This window comes from Gossypium hirsutum, chromosome A13, assembly GCF_007990345.1.
Source record: "Gossypium hirsutum isolate 1008001.06 chromosome A13, Gossypium_hirsutum_v2.1, whole genome shotgun sequence".
NCBI lineage: Eukaryota > Viridiplantae > Streptophyta > Magnoliopsida > Malvales > Malvaceae > Gossypium > Gossypium hirsutum.
In genome coordinates, this window is record NC_053436.1 from 105,721,615 (window position 1) to 105,745,854 (window position 24,240).

General features: G+C 33.5%; 1 protein-coding gene across 1 annotated transcript; it reads left to right on the top strand.

The window, feature by feature from the left end:
• Window positions 1-21,334: 21,334 nt before the first annotated feature.
• LOC107893466 (probable CCR4-associated factor 1 homolog 7) lies at window positions 21,335-22,950 on the top strand. The gene is made up of 2 exons (XM_016818469.2): window positions 21,335-21,612; window positions 21,735-22,950. Exon 2 carries the CDS (start codon window positions 21,892-21,894, stop codon window positions 22,714-22,716), a length of 825 nt encoding a protein of 274 aa, XP_016673958.1. The 5' UTR covers window positions 21,335-21,612; window positions 21,735-21,891; the 3' UTR covers window positions 22,717-22,950.
• The last annotated feature ends 1,290 nt before the right edge of the window (window positions 22,951-24,240 follow it).

The following is a 24,240-nucleotide window of genomic DNA, read 5'->3' on the forward strand; positions in this document are numbered from 1 at the left end:
GGTTGATTCTACTTTTTTCGTTGCCCCCGTCTTATTCAACCTTTAGAGACACGATTTTATATAGCCGCGAGTCTCTCACAGTTCATGAGGTTTATGATTTTTTAACCTCGTATGATAAGATGAAGCATATTGTGGTTAAACCCGACTCTCAAGGAGAGGGTCTTATTGTTCATGGGAGATAAGATCGGAATGCTGATGATGATCGTGGTAGGACACAGGAACGAAATCCTCGTGGTAAATCTAAGGGTAGATCGAAGTATTCAAACAGAGGTAAAACTTGTAACTTCTGCAAGAAGAAAGGCCATATTAAATCTGAATGTTATAAGCTACAAAATAAGATTAAAAGGGAGGCTGCGAATCAAAAGGAAAAACAACAAAAAAATTTCAGTGAAGCTGATGTTGTAGAATACTACAGCGATGGTGAACTTCTAATCGCTTCTGTCAATGATTCTAAAATAAGCGAGGAGTGGATACTTGATTCAGGCTGCACCTTCCACATGAGTCACAATCTGGATTGGTTTACAACTTACGAAACAGTGTCTGAAGGTGTTGTTTTGATGGGAAATAATGCTTCGTGTAAAATTGCAGGTGTTGGAACAATTAAAGTTAAAATGTTTGATGGAGTTTTCAGAACACTTAGTGACGTACGGCATGTTCCAGAATTGAAAAGAAATTTAATTTCGTTGAGTACTCTTGATTCAAAAGGGTATAGATACACAGCTGAAAGTGGGGTTTTAAAGATTTTCAAAGGGTCCCTTATTGTGATGAAAGGGCAGAGAAAGATTGCCAAGTTATATATTTTACAGGGTTCTACTGTTACTGGTGATGCAGCTGTCGCTTCCTCTTCCTTGTCAGATGATGATATTACTAAACTTTGGCATATACGCCTAGGGCATATGAGTGAGAATGGCATGGCAGAATTGAGCAAAAGAGGACTTCTTGATGGGCAAGAAATTTGCAAACTAAATTTCTGTGAGCACTGTGTTTTTGGGAAGCAAAAGAGAGTTCGATTCACTAGAGGAATCTATAACACGAAGGGAACGTTGAAGTATATTCATTCTGATCTGTGGGGGACATCCAGAGTGACTTCGAGAGGTGGAGCTAATTATATGCTAACCTTTATTGATAATTTTTCAGAAAAGTTTGGGCGTTCTTCCTGAAGCAGAAAAATGATGTGTTTTCTGCATTTAAGTCTTGGAAAATTATAATTGAAAAATAGACGGGAAAACAGATAAAATACCTCCGCACAGACAATGGCTTAGAGTTCTGTTCTGATGAGTTTAATAGATTATGCAGGTCAGAAGGGATCATGAGACACTTGACAGCTCGTCATACTCCACAGCAAAATGGCGTTGCAGAACGAATGAACAGAACGATCATGGAGAAGGTTAGATGTATGTTGTCAAATGCCAACTTACCGAAGTCATTTTGGGCAGAAGCAGCCTCTACTGCATGTTTTTTGATCAACCAATCTTCATCCGTTGCCATTGAGAAAAAGACTCCACAAGAGGTATGGTCTGGTAATCTTGCTAATTATCCTGATTTAAAGATTTTTTGGTGTCTTGCGTATGCTCATGTTGATAATGGAAAATTGGAACCGAGATCTAGTAAATGCGTTTTTCTTGGTTATAAAGCTGGTGTAAAAGGGTATAAGTTATGGTGTCCTGAAAATAGAAAAGTTGTGATTAGCAGAGATGTTGTTTTTGATGAAACTGCTATGCTACCTAACTTATCTATTAAAGACTCTTCCAATAAAGAAAATCAAAAGTAGGTGGAGCATCAGATTAATACAGAGTCAACTCCTCAAACCAGAACAAAAATTGAGAATAGAGTTGATTCTTCACCACAATACTCTATCGCCAAAAACATAACTAGAAGAGAAATTAAACCTCCAAAGAAGTATGCCGAGGCTGATCTAGTTGCTTATGCTTTAAATGTGGCTGAAGATATAGATGCGAATCAAGAGCCATCTAATTATTCTGAGGCGGTTAGTTGTGAAGACTCAAAAAAGTGGATGTTTGCTATGCAAGAAGAGATGGAATCACTCTACAAAAACAGAACATGGGACATTGTGAAACTTCCTAAAGGTAAAAAGGCTGTTCGTTGTAAATGAGTGTTTAAAAAGAAAGAAGGGACTCCAGGAGTTGAAGAACCCAGATATAATGCAAGGCTTGTTGCAAAGGGTTACAGTCAAATTCCAAGAGTGGACTTCACAGATATGTTCTCTCCAGTTGTTAAGCATAGTTTGATTCGAGTTTTCCTTGGTATTGTGGCCATGCATTATTTGAAGCTTGGGCAGTTAGATGTAAAAACTGCATTTCTACATGGAGAACTTGAGGAGGATATTTACATGCAACAACTAGAGGGTTTTATAGTCTCAGAAAAAGAGGGCTATGTTTGCTTGTTGAGAAAGTCCCTTTACGGTTTGAAACGGTCACCAAGACAGTGGTACAAGAGGTTTGATTCCTTTATGACTTCTCATGATTTCAAAAAAAGTAGTTTAGACAGTTGTGTTTACTTTAAGAAAAATAGTGATGGTTCTTTTGTGTATCTACTTCTTTATGTTGATGACATGTTGATAGCAGCAAAAGATAAAGGAGAGATAAGAAAGGTCAAAGCCCAACTAAGTGAAGAATTTGAGATGAAAGATTTAGGACCAGCAAAGAAGATACTTGGTATGGAGATTCTTAGAGATAGAAAATCAAGTAAATTGTACCTAAGTCAGAAGGGGTACATTGAGAAAGTTCTTTGCAGGTTCAATATGCAGAGTGTTAAGCCTATTAGTACTCCTTTAGCAGCCCATTTCAGACTTTCATCGGCTTTGTCTCCACAATCAGATGATGAGATTGAGTACATGTCACATGTTCCATACTCTAGTGCAGTGGGATCTCTCATGTATGCTATGGTTTGTTCACATCCAGATTTATCATATGCAGTCAGTGCAGTTAGCAGATACATGGCAAATCCTGGTAAAGAACATTGGAAAGCAGTTCAGTGGATTTTAAGATACTTACGAGGCACTACTGATGGTTGCTTACAATTTGAAAAAACTAAAGATGGAGTCATAGGGTATATTGATGTTGATTTTGCTGGAGACCTTAATAGAAGAAGATCTCTCACAGGTTATGTCTTTATAATCGGAGGTTGTGCAATTAGTTGGAAAGCCACTTTGCAAACTACAGTCGCTTTGTCTACCACTGAAGCTGAGTACATGGCGATTACTGAGGCTTGTAAAGAAGCTATTTGGTTGAAGGAACTATTTAGTGAACTCAATGAAGACCTTCAAATCAGTACAGTATTTTGTGACAGTCAGAGTGTCATCTTCCTTACAAAAGATCAAATGTTTTATGAAAGAACAAAACATATTGATGTTCGGTATCATTTTGTTCGTGATATTATTGCTCGTGGTGATATTGTTGTGAGCAAAATTAGTACTCATGAAAATCCTGCAGATATGATGACTAAGTCTGTAATGCCCCCACACCTGAGACTATCACCGGAGTTGAGCTTGAGGGGTTACCGAACATAATTTATCAATTTAAGAACTTCAAATCATTTGTTTCTACATTCACAGCTTTCTAGCTACTCGCGTCACAGTTACAAGAAAAATCATATCTCGAGTTACGAAACTCGAAATCAAGATCCGTAAATTTTCCCTGAATCTAGACTCATATATATTTACTAATTTTTTTATATAATTTTTTTATTGGGTAAATTAGTACAGTTTATTAATTAAAGTATCCCCTATTTCAGGGTTCGACTGCTCTGACCTCTGTGTATTACGAATCAGATATATCTCTATAAAAAATTTCAATGACTATGAGGTTTGTTTCTATTAAAACTAGACTCAATAAGAAATCTATACATATAAATAAAAACTTCTAATTATTTTAGTAAAATTTATTATGAATTTTTAAAGTTAGAACAGGGGATCTAGAAATCACTCTGGCCCTGTTTCGTAAAAGTTTAAATATCTCATAAAATATAATTTATATTCCTGTTTTGTTCAATCCATATGAAAATAGACCCATTAAGCTTAAATTTCATAACTTACTCATCATTTAGTTCCATTTATACTATTTTTAGTGATTTTTCAAATTCATGTCATTGCTGCAGCAATATTCTGTTTTAAGGCAAGTTTCATCTTTCCATGAATTTTTATGAACTAGATAACCTGTTAAACTTCCATGATATCAAACATGATCTAAATTAGCCATCACCATGACTTATCAATATCAAACATTTTCTCAACCAAACATGGCCATATCATAAAATTATTTACACAAAATAGGTATATTGCTATACATGCCATACTTAAGTTTTACAAGCCATTTACCCAGATGAAAGTCCTTCGGATAGTGTGATCGAACCTTCGACCCGTCCCGATTCCCAAGCTGGCTTGTTCAAAACTACAGTAAATAAAGAGGAGGGAGTAAGCATAAATGCTTAGTAAGTTCATATGTAAATAACAAGTAACATAACAATACAAATATACCAAACAACTTTAGCATGGTATCACCAAAACATATATCATATTTCTAAACATCATTCATCATCTTACTACCTTATCGTTGTTGTATCTATTATCAACCCGAGGGTTAAGAACATACCTGTCCAAAATGTCCATTTCACAACACTTACCAAAACGTCACTTGCATCTTAAGTGTTCTTCCATTTCACTAGAAATTTCACCCGTTGAACACATCGGAATACAACTCGGATACACGGATAATTTGCACATAAGTGCCTCATATGAAATCAAGAAATCATGTAACCCGCCCCTAAGTGAACTCGGACTCAACTCAACGAGCTCGGGCATTCGCATCCATAAGTGAACTCGGACTCAACTCAACGAGTTCGGATGCCTAGTTACATCTCACGAACTCGGGCTCAACTCAACAAGTTCGGATGCTCAACCATCCTAGTGACATGTCACTTGTATCCTAATCTATTCCTAAGGTTCAAACGGGCTTTTTCCCTCGATCTCACATTTGCCGTCTTCCATGGAATGTCGGAACTGATACTCGGTAGCAATTCATATTTATCAAGTAGTAAACATAATTTGCATATTACTCAACATTAAACACAAAGCATAATATTTCACGATTAAAAATTAGCGTATCATATAATTAACATCAATAACTTAAAAATAACAATTATGCTACATTATTTACACATGAACTTACCTTGTTACCAAAATATAAAGATTTTGCAATTTAGTCCACAATCTTTTATTTTCCTCGATCGCGACTTGAATCTCGTTTCTCTTGATCTATGATGCCAAATTAATCTTATTTAATACATACATTCATCAAAACAGCATTTAATACGAACTTTGGAAAAATTACACTTTTGCCCCTAAACTTTTGCATAATTACACTTTTGCCCCTAGGCTCGGGAATTAAACTTTATTCCTTATTCTTATGTTTTATAACATGCTGATCACTTTTCCCTTCTATGGCAACATCAAATTCTCTCTCTAACATATACTTGTGACTATTAGGTATTTTTGCCGATTAAGCCCTTTTACTCGTTTTCACTCAAAACCGAGTAGCACAAGTTGTCTAACATAATTTAAATCCTCATATTTTATCATAAAACATCAAAATACACAAATTTCACCTATGAGTATTTTTCCAAATATAAACCCTATGTTGAATTATTGCTAACATAAGCTTAATCGAGCTACCGGGGTTCTAAAAACGTAAATAACATTAAAAACGGGGCTTGGAATCACTTACTATGGAGCTTGGAAGCTTGAAACAAACCCTAGCTATGGATAACCCTTGAAATTTCGGCCTAATGAAGAAGATGGACAAAAATTGGCTTTTAATTTTGTTTTTAATTCATTTTAATAACTAAATGACCAAAATACCCTTACTACTAAACTTTCCAAAAATTCCTTCCATGTCCTAATTTTGTCCATGAACTTAAAATTGGTCAAATTGCTATTTAAGACCTCCTCATTAATATTCCAAAACAATTTCATACTAAAAACTTCTAGAATGCAAGTTTTGCAACTTATTCGATTTAGTCCCTACTTTCAATTTAAGCACTTTAGGCATAGAATTTCATCACGAAATTTTCACACAATCATGCAATCATATCATAATCATCAAAATAATTATAAAATAATTATTTCTATCTCGGATTTGTGGTCACGAAACCACTATTCCGATTAAGCCCTAATTCAGGATATTACAACTCTCCCCCCTTTTAAGGATTTTCGTCCTCGAAAATCTTACCGGTAAACAGGTGTAGATATTGGTTTCTCATAGTTTCTTCAGGTTCCCATGTAGTCTCTTCTACCCCATGCTTTTGCCACAACACTTTCACAAGTGCAACACTTTTATTTCTTAGTTGTTTGACTTCTCGAGCTAAAATCTTAATCGGTTCTTCTTCATAAGTCATATCCGGTCGCAGTTCAATTTCTGTCGGTGAAATTATATGTGAAGGATCCAAACGATACCGGCGTAACATAGATACGTGAAACACATCATGAATCTTCTCTAATTCGGGTGGTAACGCTAGCTGATATGCTACCGGTCCAACTTTTTCAATTATTTCATACGGTCCAATAAAACGCGGACTTAACTTGCCCTTTCGTCCAAATCTAAGGACTTTCTTCCATGGAGACACTTTCAAAAATACCTTATCACCAACTTGAAACTCCATTTCTTTTCGTTTCAAATCCGCATAAGATTTCTGTCTATCTGAAGCAGCTTTCAAACAATCTCGAATCACTTTCACCTTTTCTTCGGTTTCTTTTATTAAATCAACTCCATAAATTTGATTTTCCTTGAGTTCAGTCCAATACAATGGCGTCTGACATTTACAACCATATAATGCTTCATAAGGTGCCATCTTCAAACTCGTCTGATAACTATTATTCTAAGCAATTTCTACCAACGGTAAATACTTTTCCCAACTACCTTGAAATTCCAATACACAACATCTGAGCATGTCTTCAAGAATCTGAATTACTCTCTTTGCTTGTCCATCAGTTTGTGGATGAAAGGCAGTGCTGAAATTTAACTTTGTACCTAATGCTTCTTGCAACTTTTGCCAAAACCGTGAGGTAAACCTTGGATCTCTATCCGAAATGATTGACAAAGGTATCCCATGAAGTCTAACAATCTCTCGGATATACAATTCAGCCAACTTATTAAGAGAATAATCTGTACGTACCGGAATAAAATGAGCCGATTTAGTCAGTCTATCAACTATTGCCCAGATGGCATTTTTCTTCCCTGGAGTTAACGGCAACCCTGATATAAAATCCATAGTAATCCGATCCCATTTCCATTCAGGAACCATAATAGGCTGGAGTAATCCCAAAGGTACTTGGTGTTCAGCTTTCACTTGTTGACAAACTAAGCACTTTGATACAAACTCGGAAATATCTCTTTTCATTCCACTCCACTAGTACATTTTCTTCAAGTCATTATACATCTTCGTACTGCCCGGATGAACCGCTAAACAACCATTATGTGCTTCATGCAAAATCTTTTGAATCAACTCATCATTTTTCGGTACACAAATCCGATTTTTAAACATTAAACAACCATCAGAACCGATTCTGAAATCTGATCCCGTATCAGCTTCACACTGTTTTCTTTTGGCTAGCAAATCTTGATCATTTTTTTGAGCTTCAGAAATCTCTTGTAAAAACATCGGTCTTGCTCTTAACTCTGCTAGAATCGAACCGTCATCTGAAATTTTCAACTGAGTGTTCATAACTCTCAAAGCAAACAACAACTTTCTGCTTAAAGCATCAGCAACCACATTCGCTTTTCCGGGATGATAATCGATAACAAGCTCGTAATCTTTCAATAACTCCAACCATCTTCGCTATCTCAAATTCAAGTCTTTTTGTAACATCAAGTATTTAAGACTTTTGTGATCGGTATATACTCGGCACTTTTCCTTCTTCCAATTCCAAATACCACCGCAGCCAATTCCAAATCGTGAGTAGGATAATTCTTCTCATGAGGTTTTAACTGTCTCGAAGCATAAGCCACCACTTTTCCTTCTTGCATGAGTACACACCCCAAACCATTTAGAGAAGCATCACTATACACCACAAATTCTTTACCTGATTCAGGTTGTATCAACACTGGTGCTTCAGTTAATAACTTTTTCAATTCTTCGAAACTCTGTTGGCATTCTTCCGTCCATTCAAATTTAACATCCTTTCGGAGTAGTCTAGTCATAGGAGCAGCAATTATAGAAAATCTATTTACGAACCGCCGATAATACCCAGCTAGCCCCAAGAAACTTCTAACTTCAGTTACGTTTTTCGGTGGTTTCCAATCAACAATGGCTGAAATTTTACTATGATCAACCTGTATACCATCACCTGAAACAATATGACCCAAAAATCCAACTTCCTGGAGCCAAAATTCACTTTTACTAAACTTAGCATACAGCTGCTTATCTCTCAAAGTTTGCAAAACTATCCTCAAATGCTCAGCATGCTCTGTCTCATCTTTTGAATAAATTAAAATATCATCTATAAACACCACAAAAAATCTGTCCAAGTATGGCCGAAATATGCGATTCATTCAATCCATAAACACAGCAGGAGCATTTGTCAACCCGAATGGCATAACTAAAAATTCATAATGACCGTACCTTGTTCTAAAAGCAGTTTTAGGCACATTTGACTCTTTTACTCGCAGCTGATAATACCCAGATCTCAAGTCAATCTTTGAAAACCATGTCGCTCCTTTTAGCTGATCAAACAAATCATCAATTCTCGGCAACGGATACTTGTTTTTGATTGTCACCTTGTTTAACTGCCGATAATCAACACATAATCTCATAGAACCATCCTTCTTTTTCACAAATAACACGGGAGCACCCCAAGGTAAAAAACTCGGTCTCACAAAGCCTTTATCAGTCAACTCTTGCAACTGCGACTTTAATTCTTTCAACTCTGTTGGTGCCATTCTATATAGAGCAATCGAGATCGGAGCTGTTCCCGGTATTAAATCAATACCAAAATCAACTTCCCTGACTGGAGGCAAACCCGGCAATTCTTCTGGAAATACGTCCACAAATTCACACACAACCGGCACTGATTCAACTTTCTTTTCAACTTCTTTTGTATTAATTACATACGCCAAATAAGCTTCATAACCCTTTCTCAAATATCTATGAGCCGACATCGAAGAAATCATACTAGATAATGCCGCTGATTTGTCTGGCTCAACCCGCAGAATTTCACCACTTTCACACTTTAATTCTATAACCTTTTCTTTACAATTTATTATAGCATCATGCAATGTCAACCAATCCATACCCAAAATAACATCAAATTCATCAAACGGCAACAACATCAAGTCGGCCGGAAAGTAATGACCCCAAATCATTAAAGGGCATTTCTTGCTTACTTTATCAACTATCACGCATTTGCCTAACGGGTTCGACACTCTAATCATAAATTCTGTGTTCTCAACAGGTATATTCATACTAGACACCAGTTTAACGCATACATATGAATGAGTAGAACCAGGATCAATCAAAGCAATAACATTAATATCATAAAGAGAAAATGTACCGGTAATCATATCGGGTGAGGAAGCATCGTCACGCGCTTTAATAGCATAAGTTCTAGCCGGAGCTCTTCCCTCAGATCTAACTGTTGCATCTCTGGCTACATTCTTACTGCTTGTTTCACTTCCAGCTTTTCTCGGATACCTTCCCCTCGAGTTTGCACCACTAGCTTTTACACTCTGAAATTTTTCTTTCTCAGCTCTCTCTGGGCAGTCTCTAATAAAATGATCCGGAGAACCACATCGAAAACATTCATTTGCTCTGCACGGACCAAAATAATTTCTACCACACCGCTGGCACTCGGGTTTAACAAATCTCGAGTTCCCTACACTGGCTGCAGAAGTATTCTGAGATTTAGGACCCACATTCTGCTTCTTAAAATTTCCATATGATTGCCCAGCTGAAACTTGGGAACGAGGATTCATATTTCTTGACTTTCCGGGTTGCTGTAAAGGTGCCTTACTCATTGGCCTTTTCTTCCAATTTCATGTCTCAGCCTCTACCTTCCTCTTCTCTTTAAGTAGTTCTTCAACCTTACAAGCTCGATCAACTAGGACTACCATTTCTTTCAGTTCAAGGATCCCGACAAATACTTTAATGTCTTCGTTGAGCCCGTCTTCAAATCGTCGGCACATCTTGGCTTCTGTAGGAACATATTCCCTGGCATACTTACTCAATCGAACAAACTCTTTCATATTCTGAGACTGTCATATTACCTTGCTTCAGCTCAAGAAACTCTTTACATTTCTGACCAATAAACCTTTCACTAATATATTTCTTCCGAAACTCTTCTTGAAAGAATTCCCAGGTTACCCTCTCTTTCGGTACCACCGAAATCAAAGTCTTCTACCAATTATAGGCTGAATCTCTCAACAAAGATGTAGCACATTTCAAACATTCTTCAGGTGTACAAGATAATTCATCAAATACCCGGATAGAATTTTCAAGCCAGAACTCTGCTTTCTCTGCATCATCATCAATATTTGCTCTAAATTCTTCAGCCCTTTGTTTACGAATTCTGTCAAAGAGGGTTCTGTGAAATTTATCATATCCACTCCCTGAGGCATCGGAGGCATAGGTTGAGGAATTGGGGGAGGTCGTACATTTGGGTTCGTACGAACGAACTCAGTGTACCATGCACTCATCATTTGGAGAAAGGCTTCCCGATCCCTTTCTCCTCCTCCTTGACCAACAGTAGGAGGTGGGTTTTCAGTCGGCGCTGCCCCTTCAGCCGGAGCTGGTTCATTACTCTCTACTTCATCTACCATAGCTGGATCGGGATCCATTTATTATATAAAAATTCATTTAAAAAGGTTAGAAGTCGTCACACTATCACAATTCATACATATGGCATGTATAGCAAAATCCGTACATAAAACACGTAGTTCGAGAACTGACTAAACCTGCTCTGATACCACTAAATGTAACGCCCCCACTCCCGAAACCGTCGCCGGAGTCGAGCTTGAGGGGTTACCGAACATAATTTATCAATTTAAGAACTTCAAATCATTTGTTTCTACATTCACAGCTTCTAGCTACTCGCGTCACAGTTACAAGAAAAATCATATCTCGAGTTACGAAACTTGAAATACAATTATGCTACATTAATTACACATGAACTTACCTTGTTACCAAAATATAAAGATTTTGCAATTTAGTCCACAATCTTTTATTTTCCTCGATCGCGACTTGAATCTCGTTTCTCTTGATCTATGATGCCAAATTAATCTTATTTAATACATACATTCATCAAAACAGTATTTAATACGAACTTTGGAAAAATTACACTTTTGCCCCTAAACTTTTGCATAATTACACTTTTGTCCCTAGGCTCGAGAATTAAACTTTATTCATTATTCTTATGTTTTATAACATGCTGATCACTTTTCCCTTCTATGGCAACATCAAATTCTCTCTCTAACATATACTTATGACTATTAGGTATTTTTGCCGATTAAGCCTTTTTACTCGTTTTCACTCAAAACCGAGTAGCACAAGTTGTCTAACATAATTTAAAACCTCATATTCTATCATAAAACATCAAAATACACAAATTTCACCTATGGGTATTTTTCCAAATATAAACCCTAGGTTGAATTATTGCTAACATAAGCTTAATCAAGCTACCGGGGTTCCAAAAACGTAAAGAACATTAAAAACGGGGCTTAGAATCACTTACTATGGAGCTTGGAAGCTTGAAACAAATCCTAGCTATGGAGAACCCTTGAAATTTCGGCCTAATGAAGAAGATGGACAAAAATTGGCTTTTAATTTTGTTTTTAATTCATTTTAATAACTAAATGACCAAAATACCCTTACTACTAAACTTTCCAAAAATTCCTTCCATGTCCTAATTTTGTCCATGAACTTAAAATTGGTCAAATTTCTATTTAAGACCTCCTCATTAATATTCCAAAACAATTTCATACTAAAAACTTCTAGAATGCAAGTTTTGCAACTTATTTGATTTAGTCCCTACTTTCAATTTAAGCACTTTAGGCATAGAATTTCATCACGAAATTTTCACACAATCATGCAATCATATCATAATCATCAAAATAATTATAAAATAATTATTTCTATCTCAGATTTGTGGTCACGAAACCACTATTCCGATTAAGCCCTAATTCAGGATATTACAAAGTCACTTATTATAACTAAGTTTGAGCATTGCTTAGACTTGGTTGGTGTTCACTGTTGAAGTTAAACCCTTGAGGGGTTTTATGAAAGAGGTGGAGAACTTGTTCATTAAAAGTTCGCGATAAAGAACTTGTTCATTGAGAATTTGTGTCAAGGTGGAGATTGTTAGAATTAAGTGACTCGAATTCTTATTAGATAAAATACGATAGAAAATAAAATAAAAGTAAAATCCATATAGAACTAGACTTCTTTTATTTTATTTTAGAATAAGGTTTTTTAAACCTTATTAAACTCTATTTATTTTATATTGATTAGGATAAGATGTTTCAATCCTACTAGAATATGGCTTTACAAGCCTATAAATAGACATAGTCTATTCCTCTTGTATTGATTCAAATTTTCGACATAGTGAATTTTCTTTTCCTCTGCCCGTAGTTTTTTCCCGAAAGGGTTTCCATGTAAAATTTGTGTGTTCTTTATTTTACTTTTTATTTTATTTTTCACATAATAAAAAAAGATATTTTAGTATGATAAACTTGAATTATTAATCGCTTATTTAGATTCCAAAATTATTATTTTATTAATTTTATTATATATTTTTTAGTTTTTTTAAATTTATAATTTTTTAAAAAATAATATTAGAACTTCTATAAATATTTTGAAATTTAAAAATTATTTTTAAAATTTGAAATTTAATTTGATTTTTTTTGTAATTTTTGTTAAGAGAGATAATTTGCTTATTTTCAAAATTGACAAGGACCAAAATAGTATTTATATTAATTTGTTATTCGAATTATTCAAATTATTTGAATTGTAAAAATTCAACTCAACTCAAACTCGAAATGTGGAATTTCTTATTCGAGTTGACTCGAATAATTCGAATAACTTGATTCGATTAACTCAAAATTTAAATTTTTTTTTATTTTTTCGAATCAAATCAAATTTTTCTAACCTCTACTTCAACATTTTCTGTAACGACCCATATTTCACAGGCACCAGAAAAGTGAATTTAGGGCCTCCATCTTAGGAAAACGAGTCCGTAAATATTTATTAAAAATATTTACGAAGTTAGTTATGGTTGACTTAGATTTTGATTAGGTGAATTTAGTTTTATTAGAAGTAATTATTAAAAAGAACTAAATTGAATAGAGCGTAAAAGGTTAATTTTAAAATAGAGAAAAATGACAAGGGACTAAATTAGTATTTAAACCAAATTAGTGACATGTGTAAGATAGAAAATAAATAAATGTGTGTTTAAATTATTAGTACAAATGTATGTTATATATATATTTACTTATTTATTAAGTAAAAATATATTTACTTATTATTATTATTATTATTATTATTATTATATTTTATCTATTAATTGAGATAATGACAAATGTATGGTGTGGGATTAATACATGTGTACATGTGTGTATGAATACATATGTAACATTTTTATTTATATTAATTAGATATTTTATTGAATATTAATTAAGTAAATAAGGTAATAAAATAAAGAATGAATAAAAGAAAGAAAAACAAGAAAAAGTTACAGGAACCAAACGAAATAGAAAGAAAGAAAGAAGAAAAGAAAAAGGAGAAATTAGGGTTTGAAAGCTTGGAAGTTAAATTGGTAAGTCAATTAAGTCCCTTTCTTTGTGATTTTGATGTTTTTGGAGTCTTAGAGTAAAGTATTCTTGAATTTGTGTGCAAATATTGAAAGTTGATAGACTTTTGAGTAGGTTTATGCCGAATAAATGATGAAATTAGGGATCAAATTGATAGAATTGTTGATTAAAATTAATTAAAGGACTAATTTGTGAACTAGCCTATAAGTTTTGAATTTTAGGGGTTAAATTGGAAGAAATTTGAAATTATGGAAAATGATGAAAATTTGATAGTTATATTGAAGTTTTGATGGAAATTGAATAAGAAAATGATGTGAATTGTAAAAAGAGAGAAGATGAAAATGGTTAGGACAAATTTGGGACTTAGGTAAAAGTTGCATGAAAAGTTATTATTTTATATAAAATATGTGTGTTATTAATTAATTGTACTTATGCTAATTTTCATAGCAAACAAGGAAACCGAGATGTCGAATACGAAGGGAAAGGAAAAAGTGATCGAGGAATAGCTTGAGAAAAAAATCGGTTTGTATTATCATAATTCAAGTTATTTCTTATTAAATGTTTAATTTTAATATATGTGTATGGAATTTGAATGTGAGGTAAGTAGTGATATTTGAATTGAATGAGAATTGGATTTGATTGATGAATATATACATGTGTGAAATTGAATTGTATAATGATTTGTGGTGAATTTGAAATTGTGATTGAATTGTTATTGCGATGGATTTGAATTCGAATGATTACGATCAACTGAAAATGAAAGTGATATGAATATGTGATTTTGATACCCTATTAACTAGTCGGGCTAGGGTGGATATAGTTGCCATGCCATAGGATAGGAAGAGTTCAGGGATTCTTTGACCTCGAGTCAATGAGACACTTAGTTTACTTCGGATAGATTCGATGAGGCGTTGGTCGCCATTCTGGTGTGTTGGTTGGATCCGTGTATCCGCCAAAGTCCGAGTCATGTTAATAGGGGAAAATAAGTGAAATAATAAAATCAAATGAATTTGATTAATCGAGCTATCGAATAAAATGATAAAGTGATATTGTAAGATGGAATGTGAGATGAAACTTGTAAAGAGATGGAAGGCATGAACCAAAGGTTTATGAAGTGTTTATACTTGAAATGTGAATTGAATAATTATATATGGTTGAGAGATGAATCAAAGATTCATGAGTTATTTGAAATCTCATTGATGATTTATTGGATCTATCATTGGAAATAATATAATGGAAATATGATAGCTTGGTAAAAAATTATATATATATGATTTGTATGTATGATTTGCTAATTATCTATGTATGTTATGATATTTTATTGTTGTTATAATTTGAATTATGATAATACCATTGAGTATTTCCAATACTCAGTGTATGGTTGTTTCCCGTGTGCAGGTTAGGTAAAGTTGAAGTTCAGTCAAGCATCCGAGTCAATCCCGACCTCAGCTCAATTTTAGTGATGCATTTATCTTTTAGAAATGTGGCATGTACTAGGTTTGGTGTTTGTCACTTATAAATGTTTTATATTTTGAATGTAAATGTGGTGCATAATCCTAAAGAGGTAATGAAATGAATGAATGAAAATTTTCTAAGTTTTAAAGGTTTGATGAATGTTATTTGATCAAGATTTATAAGTAAATATTTTGGGCATGAATTAGGTGTGTTTAGTATATGAAAATAGCTTTAAAATGGTCAAAAATCATGTTTTCACACGGCCAAGTCACATGGGCGTGTGCCCAAGCCGTGTGGAAAAGTTAGAATTGACCACAGGTTAGTCCCACGGCTATGTCCCAAGCCACACAGGTATGTGCCCCTATCTTAAAGGAAAAGTTTCTAAAGTTGTCAGTTTAGTTCCGAATCACTTCTAAAATATATATTGGGCCCCGTAGGCCATATTAAAGACTTTAAGATGAAATTTGATAAGAATTGATCTGGAATGTAAAGTTTATGACTCGATTTTGTATAAATGTTAGTGTATAAGTCCGGTAATGCCTCGTAGCCCTATTTTGGTTATGGCTTGGGTTAGAGGGTGTTACATTTTCTTTACTCTCGTTTAAGATATTGTTTTTAAGATGGAAAATAAATTTATTATTTTTTCATTTTCTTTATTATTAAAATGTATAATGTCAAATTTAGCCATTCACGTTTATGTCTCTTATATCAAATTAGCTTTTATTCTTTTTTAATTAAATTTTACCCTCAACCTTTTAAAAAGTGTTAATAATTAGACCATCAACCTTTTGAAAAAGAGTTAAATTGATGTTTTTTAAACTGAAATAATGATTAAAATGTAAATTTTGTAAACACAACAATCCACATAGCATTCACTTGTATTTCATTCTGGTTATTTGAATTTTTTATGAACATTTTATAAATTTTAAATTAATTATTAATGTGACATATAAAATTAATAGTGACATGTCAGCATGAAATGTACATGGATTGTCACACCGGTTATTACGCCAACGTCGTTAAAAGATTAATGTTTTAATTAACATCTTTGTAAAGAGAAAAGAAGAAGAAGAAGAAGACAATTCAACTCTTTTTAAAAAGTTATTAAAAAAATTTAACTCAAATAAAATGACCAAATTAATAAAAAATATATACATTTGAAAGTTAAATTTATCATTTTACCTTATTAAACGTATTTAAAACTTACTCTCCTTTTTCACTTTTCATTTTTTTTATTCATTTACTTTTTTACTCAAAAATATTTTATTTTGGCTTCATTGAAATTTTCAATTGCATTCTTATTTACATTTAGGGATGTTGTGTATACGATTCTTTTAGGATATTTAAGGAAAATTATGTTGGGATTTTGGTACAAGATATCATGAATTAATCGAATATCAATCTAATTGAAAAATGATTAAAAATAAATATTAAGATAAAGAGTATTACGTGGGTAAAAAAATTATATAAAAACCAAGCAAGATTTTGCTTGAAATGGTTAAATAGAAATGTTGAAAATCAAAGTGTCTTACGTTAAAATCTCATTATATACAGGGGTGAAACCAAAAATTTTATTTTAGATGGGCTGAAATTAAATTATAATTTTTACGATAGTAAAAAATGCAATGTCACCATTTTAATAGCCTATATCTTTATAAACTTTAAAGGATTAAATTAATTTTTTATATTTTTAGGGATGGTCAAAGTGTAATTTTACTTTTACTATTTTAAAATTTTAAAATTTTAAGGGCCTAAATAAAAATTTTTTCATTTTAAGATTGATGGAGACTTCGACCAGCCCCTAGTTTCGCCCCTGATTATATGTTTTTTTTTCTATTTTTATATAAAAATTAATATATAGTATAGATTATTTTTAAATACAATAACCTTAAACCTTAGGGGATTAATAAGGGATATTACATATTTTTGGCATAATATCAAATTTAGCTTCTAACATTTATATCTTTTGTTAATTTTGCTCTTATTTTTTTTAGCTAAATTTAACTTTCAACCTTTAAAAAAGAGTCAAATTTAACCATCAAATTTTTTCAACAAGAGATGAATTGTTATTTTGTAATGGAAATATTAACTAAAAAGTTAAATTTTTAGAGACGATACGTGTCAATTCACATTTATTTCATGATAATTTTTTTGAACTTTTTATTTTTATATATATTTTTTAATTTTTATGAAGTAAATGTGGATTATCATTCAAGATGTCACGCAGATATCATTAGAAAATCAATGATTTAATCAACATTTTTTTTAGGGTTAATTTAGGAATATTTTTCAAAAGTGCTTTTGAGACAAAAAAACACTTTTGAGATAATAATATTCTTAAACAAACTGTTTTTTGAAAGAAAAAAAATATATTTTCTAAATTAAAATTTTACCTAAAAATATTTTTTTATAAAGTGTTTTTTTTTTCAAAAGCACTGAAAATCTGTCTAGAGTTAATAATTAAAATTAGAAAATAAAATAAATATATGTGTATTTAGAAGTGGGAATCACGATCTATGAATAGGGAGTATTGTAATGATTGATGAAGTGTATAATGATGTGTGTATTTAGAAGTGGGAAGCACGATCTCTAAATAATGAAATCATTGTTTTACTATTTTCAATAAAATGTTTTTTTTAATAAGCAAAAAAAATTAAAATATTGAACTTCAGTTTGTTATATTAATGAAAAAAATTATGGACTATAATTATATTGTTTGGTTGTTTAAATTTTGATTTTTTGAATTTTTTTATTTCATTTTTTTATTTTTATTAACGAAAATTGAGAAAAATCAAAACAAAAACCAAGCCTACTGAATAACAATTGTGGGTATTGTTCTACCCTCTCAATCAGCTTGCAACACTCGAGTCAGTTCATCCGATGGTTGATGCATCAATTGGGTGCCTTGTCCTCGTTCCATTGCCAGTTGAGTTTAAGTGCGGAATCGGGTTCCAATATTGAAGATAATATTGTTGGTAGGAGATAACTATAAACTCTTAAATAATTGGTTTTTATGGACAATAAAATGGAAATGAAAGATATCTTGGTTCAAAGTAATGTTTTTTTAAAAAATAATATCAACCACACATTTTAGCATTAATAAATAGATATTTACCTATTTAGCCCTTATTCGTTAAAATTTTTGTATTAAGAAAAAATTTAATATCGTTGTTAACTGCAAGTGTGATAGGGCAATTGGAATATTTGTGTTATAACGAAACACGAAGAATTTAGAAGATAGAACCCAAGAGAGTTCGGACGATAAAGTGACTAGTAATGATAATGCATGCAACTAAGAAGTTTACCTAGCTAATCACTAAATGTTATATCACAGCAAATTATCATCAAAGGTTAGTTACAGTAAATTACACCTAGGAGGACTAAATTGCATAACAATCAAAAGTGCAAAAATATAATTTCAATGGACTAAAGTGGTCAGTTGATTTATTTGTTCCTATTCAATTCTTGGATTAGGGATCTAAATTGTTCAAACTTCTAATTGGTCCAATTTTACCTTTCGGTCGCCATTTTACCCTATTAGACTATTTAGACTTGTTTATCTTTCGATCTCACAAAACTAAATTGGGACAATCAAATTGATTGACAATAGGCTCTCCTCTTGATATCATCTATCTAAATGTTCACCTAGAGGCATCAATTCTAGGTTTTGAAGTTTATTCGATTTAGTCCAATTTTTACGATTTAGTCCCTGACCCAAAAACTAATCATGCAACATTTCAATCAGCCAACCAACATAATATTTAGTGACTGCCTATCATCAACATACAAATATTAGTCAAGTTCATTCTTGAATAATTCATCAAAGAAGGCATAAAAAAGTAAAGTTGAGAAAATCTTTATGACTCTTGAGGGATTCTTTGTTGGAGATGTTTGCAGTACTAATGGTGAAAAAAGTGCAAATAAAGCTTAGATTTTTATACTTCTAAAAGTTCACAATGCTGAAATCTATTGGATGCTTTAAAGAGAAATCAAAGTAACAAAAGAAGTTTTTTGTATCTAATTGCAAGAAAGTTAAAGCTATAGTAAAAATAAAGAAACTACCAATTAACTAAGCTAAGAAAGAAAATAAATCTAAACCTAAAAATGGTGAAAGGAATAAAAAAAGAAGCTGAAAATATGATAAAAGGTGACTCATTTTTTATTTGGCATCAAGTGTGCCATTAATACAACCAAATTACAACCATAATAACTTGATAAAAATGTTTTTCGAGTGTATGAATTGACTTGAATTGGTGTTGGACACAAAATTGCTCCTACAGTACTTTCCACCCCGTTAGAATTCAGTCTTGTGACACCCTCGATAGTGGCATAATCTTGGCTCTGGGGGTCTTCGATGTCACGACACAAACTAACTTGTGTTGCGACATCCTCGACAATGGCCATTACTTATTCACTTCGACCATCAGCAATGAAGTCACGACCTCGAAGGCTTGGAGTTGAGACCTCAAGCTCTGTGTCACGACACAACACTCCTAGTGCTGCGGCATTCTTGATAGCCCGTTTCAGGTTGGTTTCTCATTGAAGTTTTGCTCCCCTGAGATGATAGATGTTCAATGTTGCAACATCTTAGCTTTAGTGTTGCGACACCCACATCAAATGCAGTTTTCCGCAAGGTTCAGTCGTAGTTGTCTCGTTGCACAAAATCAAATACCCCGTTAGATTTTTGATGACACCATTTTGTCAATTTGAGTCTTAGATGGAGTAAAACTAAAGAAAAGCGATCATTAATACTAAAAACTATAAATCAACGAAAGAAAAAGATTGGTAAATTGCTTGAGAAAAAACTTATAAAGTGTTTGAGAAAGCCTAATTTAACATATCAATTTAGGGTAAATCAAATATTTAAATCATTTTTCTAGCACAAACATATACCACCGATGAACCCACTACCTTCCACCCTATGCGAAAAACAGGTAGCCAATCTTGGCAATAACCTAGTCAGCTTTAACACCACTCACTTCTGTCTCCAAAAAAGCGATGAGATCAGACATATGATCCTTGATATATTCGTTCAAAATACAAGCAAACATAGCACCTCTACTCCCTTGAAAACTCCAAACCATAATAGAACAACCTATTAAAAATATATGGAAAATACTAAAAATCGTAACATAGAAAACAAACTGAACTAGGACAACCCCGAGGAGCCCTCCTCCACCACTGAAGTCGAAATACTTGGTCTCATTGGGTGGGAAACAAGCCTAAGCTCAACTTCAAAATCATCATTAATAGAATGAACAATTTTGTCAATGACGTTATTAATTGAAGATTTCCCTACACCATTTACTTTCAGTTTGGGGGTCTGAACTTTCAAATGGTTCACTTTCTTAGTCACATGTAGACTTGTTCATGGGTTGAGCCACCTGGCTTGCCCGAAATATGGGAGGGTTTGGGCAAAAACTAAAAATCAATATAGAAAAATAAAAAATCGAGCCGTTTGAAAAATCTAACAAATAACTTGACCGAACCAAACCGAACTGATATCACCTTAGTATCAAATATAACAAATAGGCATAATGACTTATTTGACCATCCAATATTACATAAGAAGTCATTTTAGCACTCTATTTAATTTTTCATCTTTTTTTAATCATTGAACTTGCATTGTTTATCGAATCATCCAAAAATGGATGAAAAATTTAATATTTATTAACTTTGCTGACGTGACGTGGCATCCACACAAGTAATTAATTAATATTTAAAAATTAAAAATATTTTTTATATTTTCTACACTTAAAAAAATAAATTTTTTATAACTTTTTAAATATTTTAAAATTTTAAAAATTAATCAATTGCTTTTGTGACATGCACATGACAATCCACGTGTATGCCATGTCAACAAAGTTAACAAGCATTAACTTTTCCATACATTTTGGGGTGATTTAATAAACAAGCAAGTTTAAAAGCAAAAAAAGGCAAAACATAAAATAAGGACTAAAATAATTTTTTTTAAAGTTAAAGGGCCAAATAAATTATTATACCTAACAAACATTATCAAGTTTTTATTAAAAAATCAATAAATATCAAGATTTAGGGACACGTATGATGGGCCGAGAACTGATATTATTCTGATACTGGTGAGCATTTTGGGCCATAGAAGCGGTGACACGTTTTCGTGGCCTTCGTAACCACTGCCCTTTCCACTCTTTAAGAGGACACCCCTAACAATGGCTCGAACCTTGTCCGCCTTTCCGTTCCGTTCCTTTCCCTAACCCCTTCTTTCTTCTTCCTCCTTTGACCGAAATTTTCAAATTTACGTTCGCCCCAATCAATCAATCAATCGCTTAGATCTGTTATTTACAACGCCCGATTTCAAATATCCAAGGTCAGATCTCTTCTTCTTTCTCTTCATTTTATCCCTTCCCTTGTTTCTAGGGTTTGATTTATCTCTCCCAAAAATTCAAATCATCTGACCCTCTTTTCTGCTTATTGTTTTTATTTTTTCAGATCTGATTCCGAAAACGAAAACGCTACTGTTTTGGGACCTCGACTCGAAACCCTTTCCGCTTCTTTTTTGAGGTTTGGGTTTTTCTTGGATGTGTTTATGTTTTGTTCTCAGATCTGGGTTTGGTTGTATTTGTCGATTTGATTTGGTATACTGGAAATGTCGGGTTTGCCCAAGGGTGAATCGGTTCATATTCGGGAAGTTTGGAACGATAATCTAGAGGAAGAGTTTGCTTTGATCCGTGAAATTGTTGATAGTTATAATTATGTGGCTATGGACACTGAGTTCCCGGGTGTGGTTCTACGCCCTGTGGGAACTTTCAAGAATATAAATGATTATAATTACCAAACTTTGAAAGATAATGTTGATATGTTGAAATTGATCCAATTGGGTCTCACTTTTTCGGATGAGAATGGGAACCTTCCCACTTGTGGAACTGATAGCTTTTGCATTTGGCAATTCAATTTCCGTGAGTTTAATTTAAGCGAAGATATCTTTGCTAGTGATTCGATTGAGTTGCTGCGCCAGTGTGGGATTGATTTCAAGAAGAATAACGAGAAAGGTATCGATGTGAAGCGGTTCGGTGAGCTTTTGATGTCGTCTGGGGTCGTGTTGAATGATGATGTCCATTGGGTCACCTTTCATAGTGGATACGACTTCGGATACTTGCTTAAGCTTTTGACTTGCAGGAGTTTGCCTGATAGTCAAGCAGGGTTTTTCGATTTGATCAAGATATATTTCCCAATGGTATATGATATCAAGCACATGATGAAGTTTTGCAACAGCCTTCATGGTGGTTTGAACAAGCTCGCCGAGTTGTTGGAAGTGGAAAGAGTCGGTGTGTGCCATCAAGCTGGTTCCGATAGTTTGCTCACCTCGTGCACCTTTAGGAAGTTGAGAGATAACTTTTTCAACGGCTCCACAGAGAAATATGCAGGTGTATTGTATGGCCTAGGTGTCCAGAATGGACAGAATACTAATTAGAAGAAAATAATTGGAAAAAAATGTTGATGGATGTAGACTATTTAGAGCTTGAGCCTGAATTTTCTTTGTATACATTGTCAAAAAAAAAGGTATTGTTGATTTAGCTGTGACTTTTCTCCTTTTGCTTGCATTGTAACTGAAACCTTAACTGGTTTTTCCGGTTGAAGTCCAGTGTAAATTATGCAGTTAGTGTTTCTATCTTTTTCAATAATAATCATAATCATTTGCATCTTATTGATTTGGATTATATTTCTACAGTTTGTGTTTATTTCTGCAAAGCTCTATTTATTTCAATTGCTAGCTGCACTGGGGTCCTCTTGAATAATCTTAGAACTTATTTGTATGTTGTAGAATTGGCCTCTGTGCCTTGAAGTTGTTGAGGTCTCTTGGTCTTATTATTTCAGTATGAGCATAATAGGAACAGAGGATGCTTCTCTATCAGAGGAAGCGTATCTTCTACAAGTGGACATTGCTAATTTTTAGGAACTTCGGAGTTGTAATTTCTGCACTGAGATGGCAGATGATGGATGGGTTGTGTTCCTGCGTGAGTTATATGGTTCATATATTACAAATGGGGAAGGGGATGACAATTACCCGGTTTGAATCCTAGTTTTTGTGATGCCAACAAAGGGCGTAACCATTGCAACCTTATGATGTTGGCAGATATGGTTCATATGGTGTATATTGTTAAGGACTTATTAGTGTTCTCTGAGGTCTGAGCAAGCTCGGTGCCCTTCGTTGGAATGAAAGAAGGATTAGCTCTTGAGATGTGGCTAAGAGAACTAGAATCATTGAAACTGTGAGTGGTATTTCTAGATGTGGGGTTAACCATTTTTGAGTGAGTGCTTGTTGATGGCAATATAGGCTTTGTTGCATGCTTAAAGGGAAAAAGCTAGCTAGGCTTCTACCAGATTGGCATGCTGCATCATGCAATACAGGCAAGAAAAAGCTCAAAGGTACCTTCCATGTTGAAATGCACCATGATTCATGCAATATGGGCATTGTTGCACTTGATATGGTAGCTTAAACGAATCGAAGAGGAAAGGCTGATTTTGCAAGGTCTCTCTACCGGATTGGGAAGGTGTTTATGCAATCCATGATAACAGTTGTGAGTTCTTGTATCTGAAACCCAAATTTGGGGTAAATTTTAAGACATTGTTACCTGTAAGTACCATTGTGAGGAGAGCGGACGAATGCACAATCCAGTTTTTGATATGGCTTAAGGTAAAATGGGAGTAATTGCAGACATAAGTGGACATCTTTTCATGCATTATCACTCTCACTCCAATTAGATCCTTTCCAACAAATGCTTTTGTTGTCGATGCGAATGATGGCTCAAAAAAACATTTTAGTTGATGCTTGTCTCCATTCGATTCTCGACAACTCTTACCTCTATCAGTGTTGTTGGCTTACAAGAAATTTATTCATGTTCAAATCTCATTATTTATAATTACGAACTGTGCATATCCAATTACATTTCGTGTGTATATTAGACTGAATTTTTTAAAAATACCAATTTTTTTA

Coding starts and splice junctions, on each gene's coding strand:
- LOC107893466 (XM_016818469.2), top strand. CDS start 21,892: ATGTCGGGTTTGCCCAAGGGTGAATCGGTTCATATTCGGGAAGTTTGG.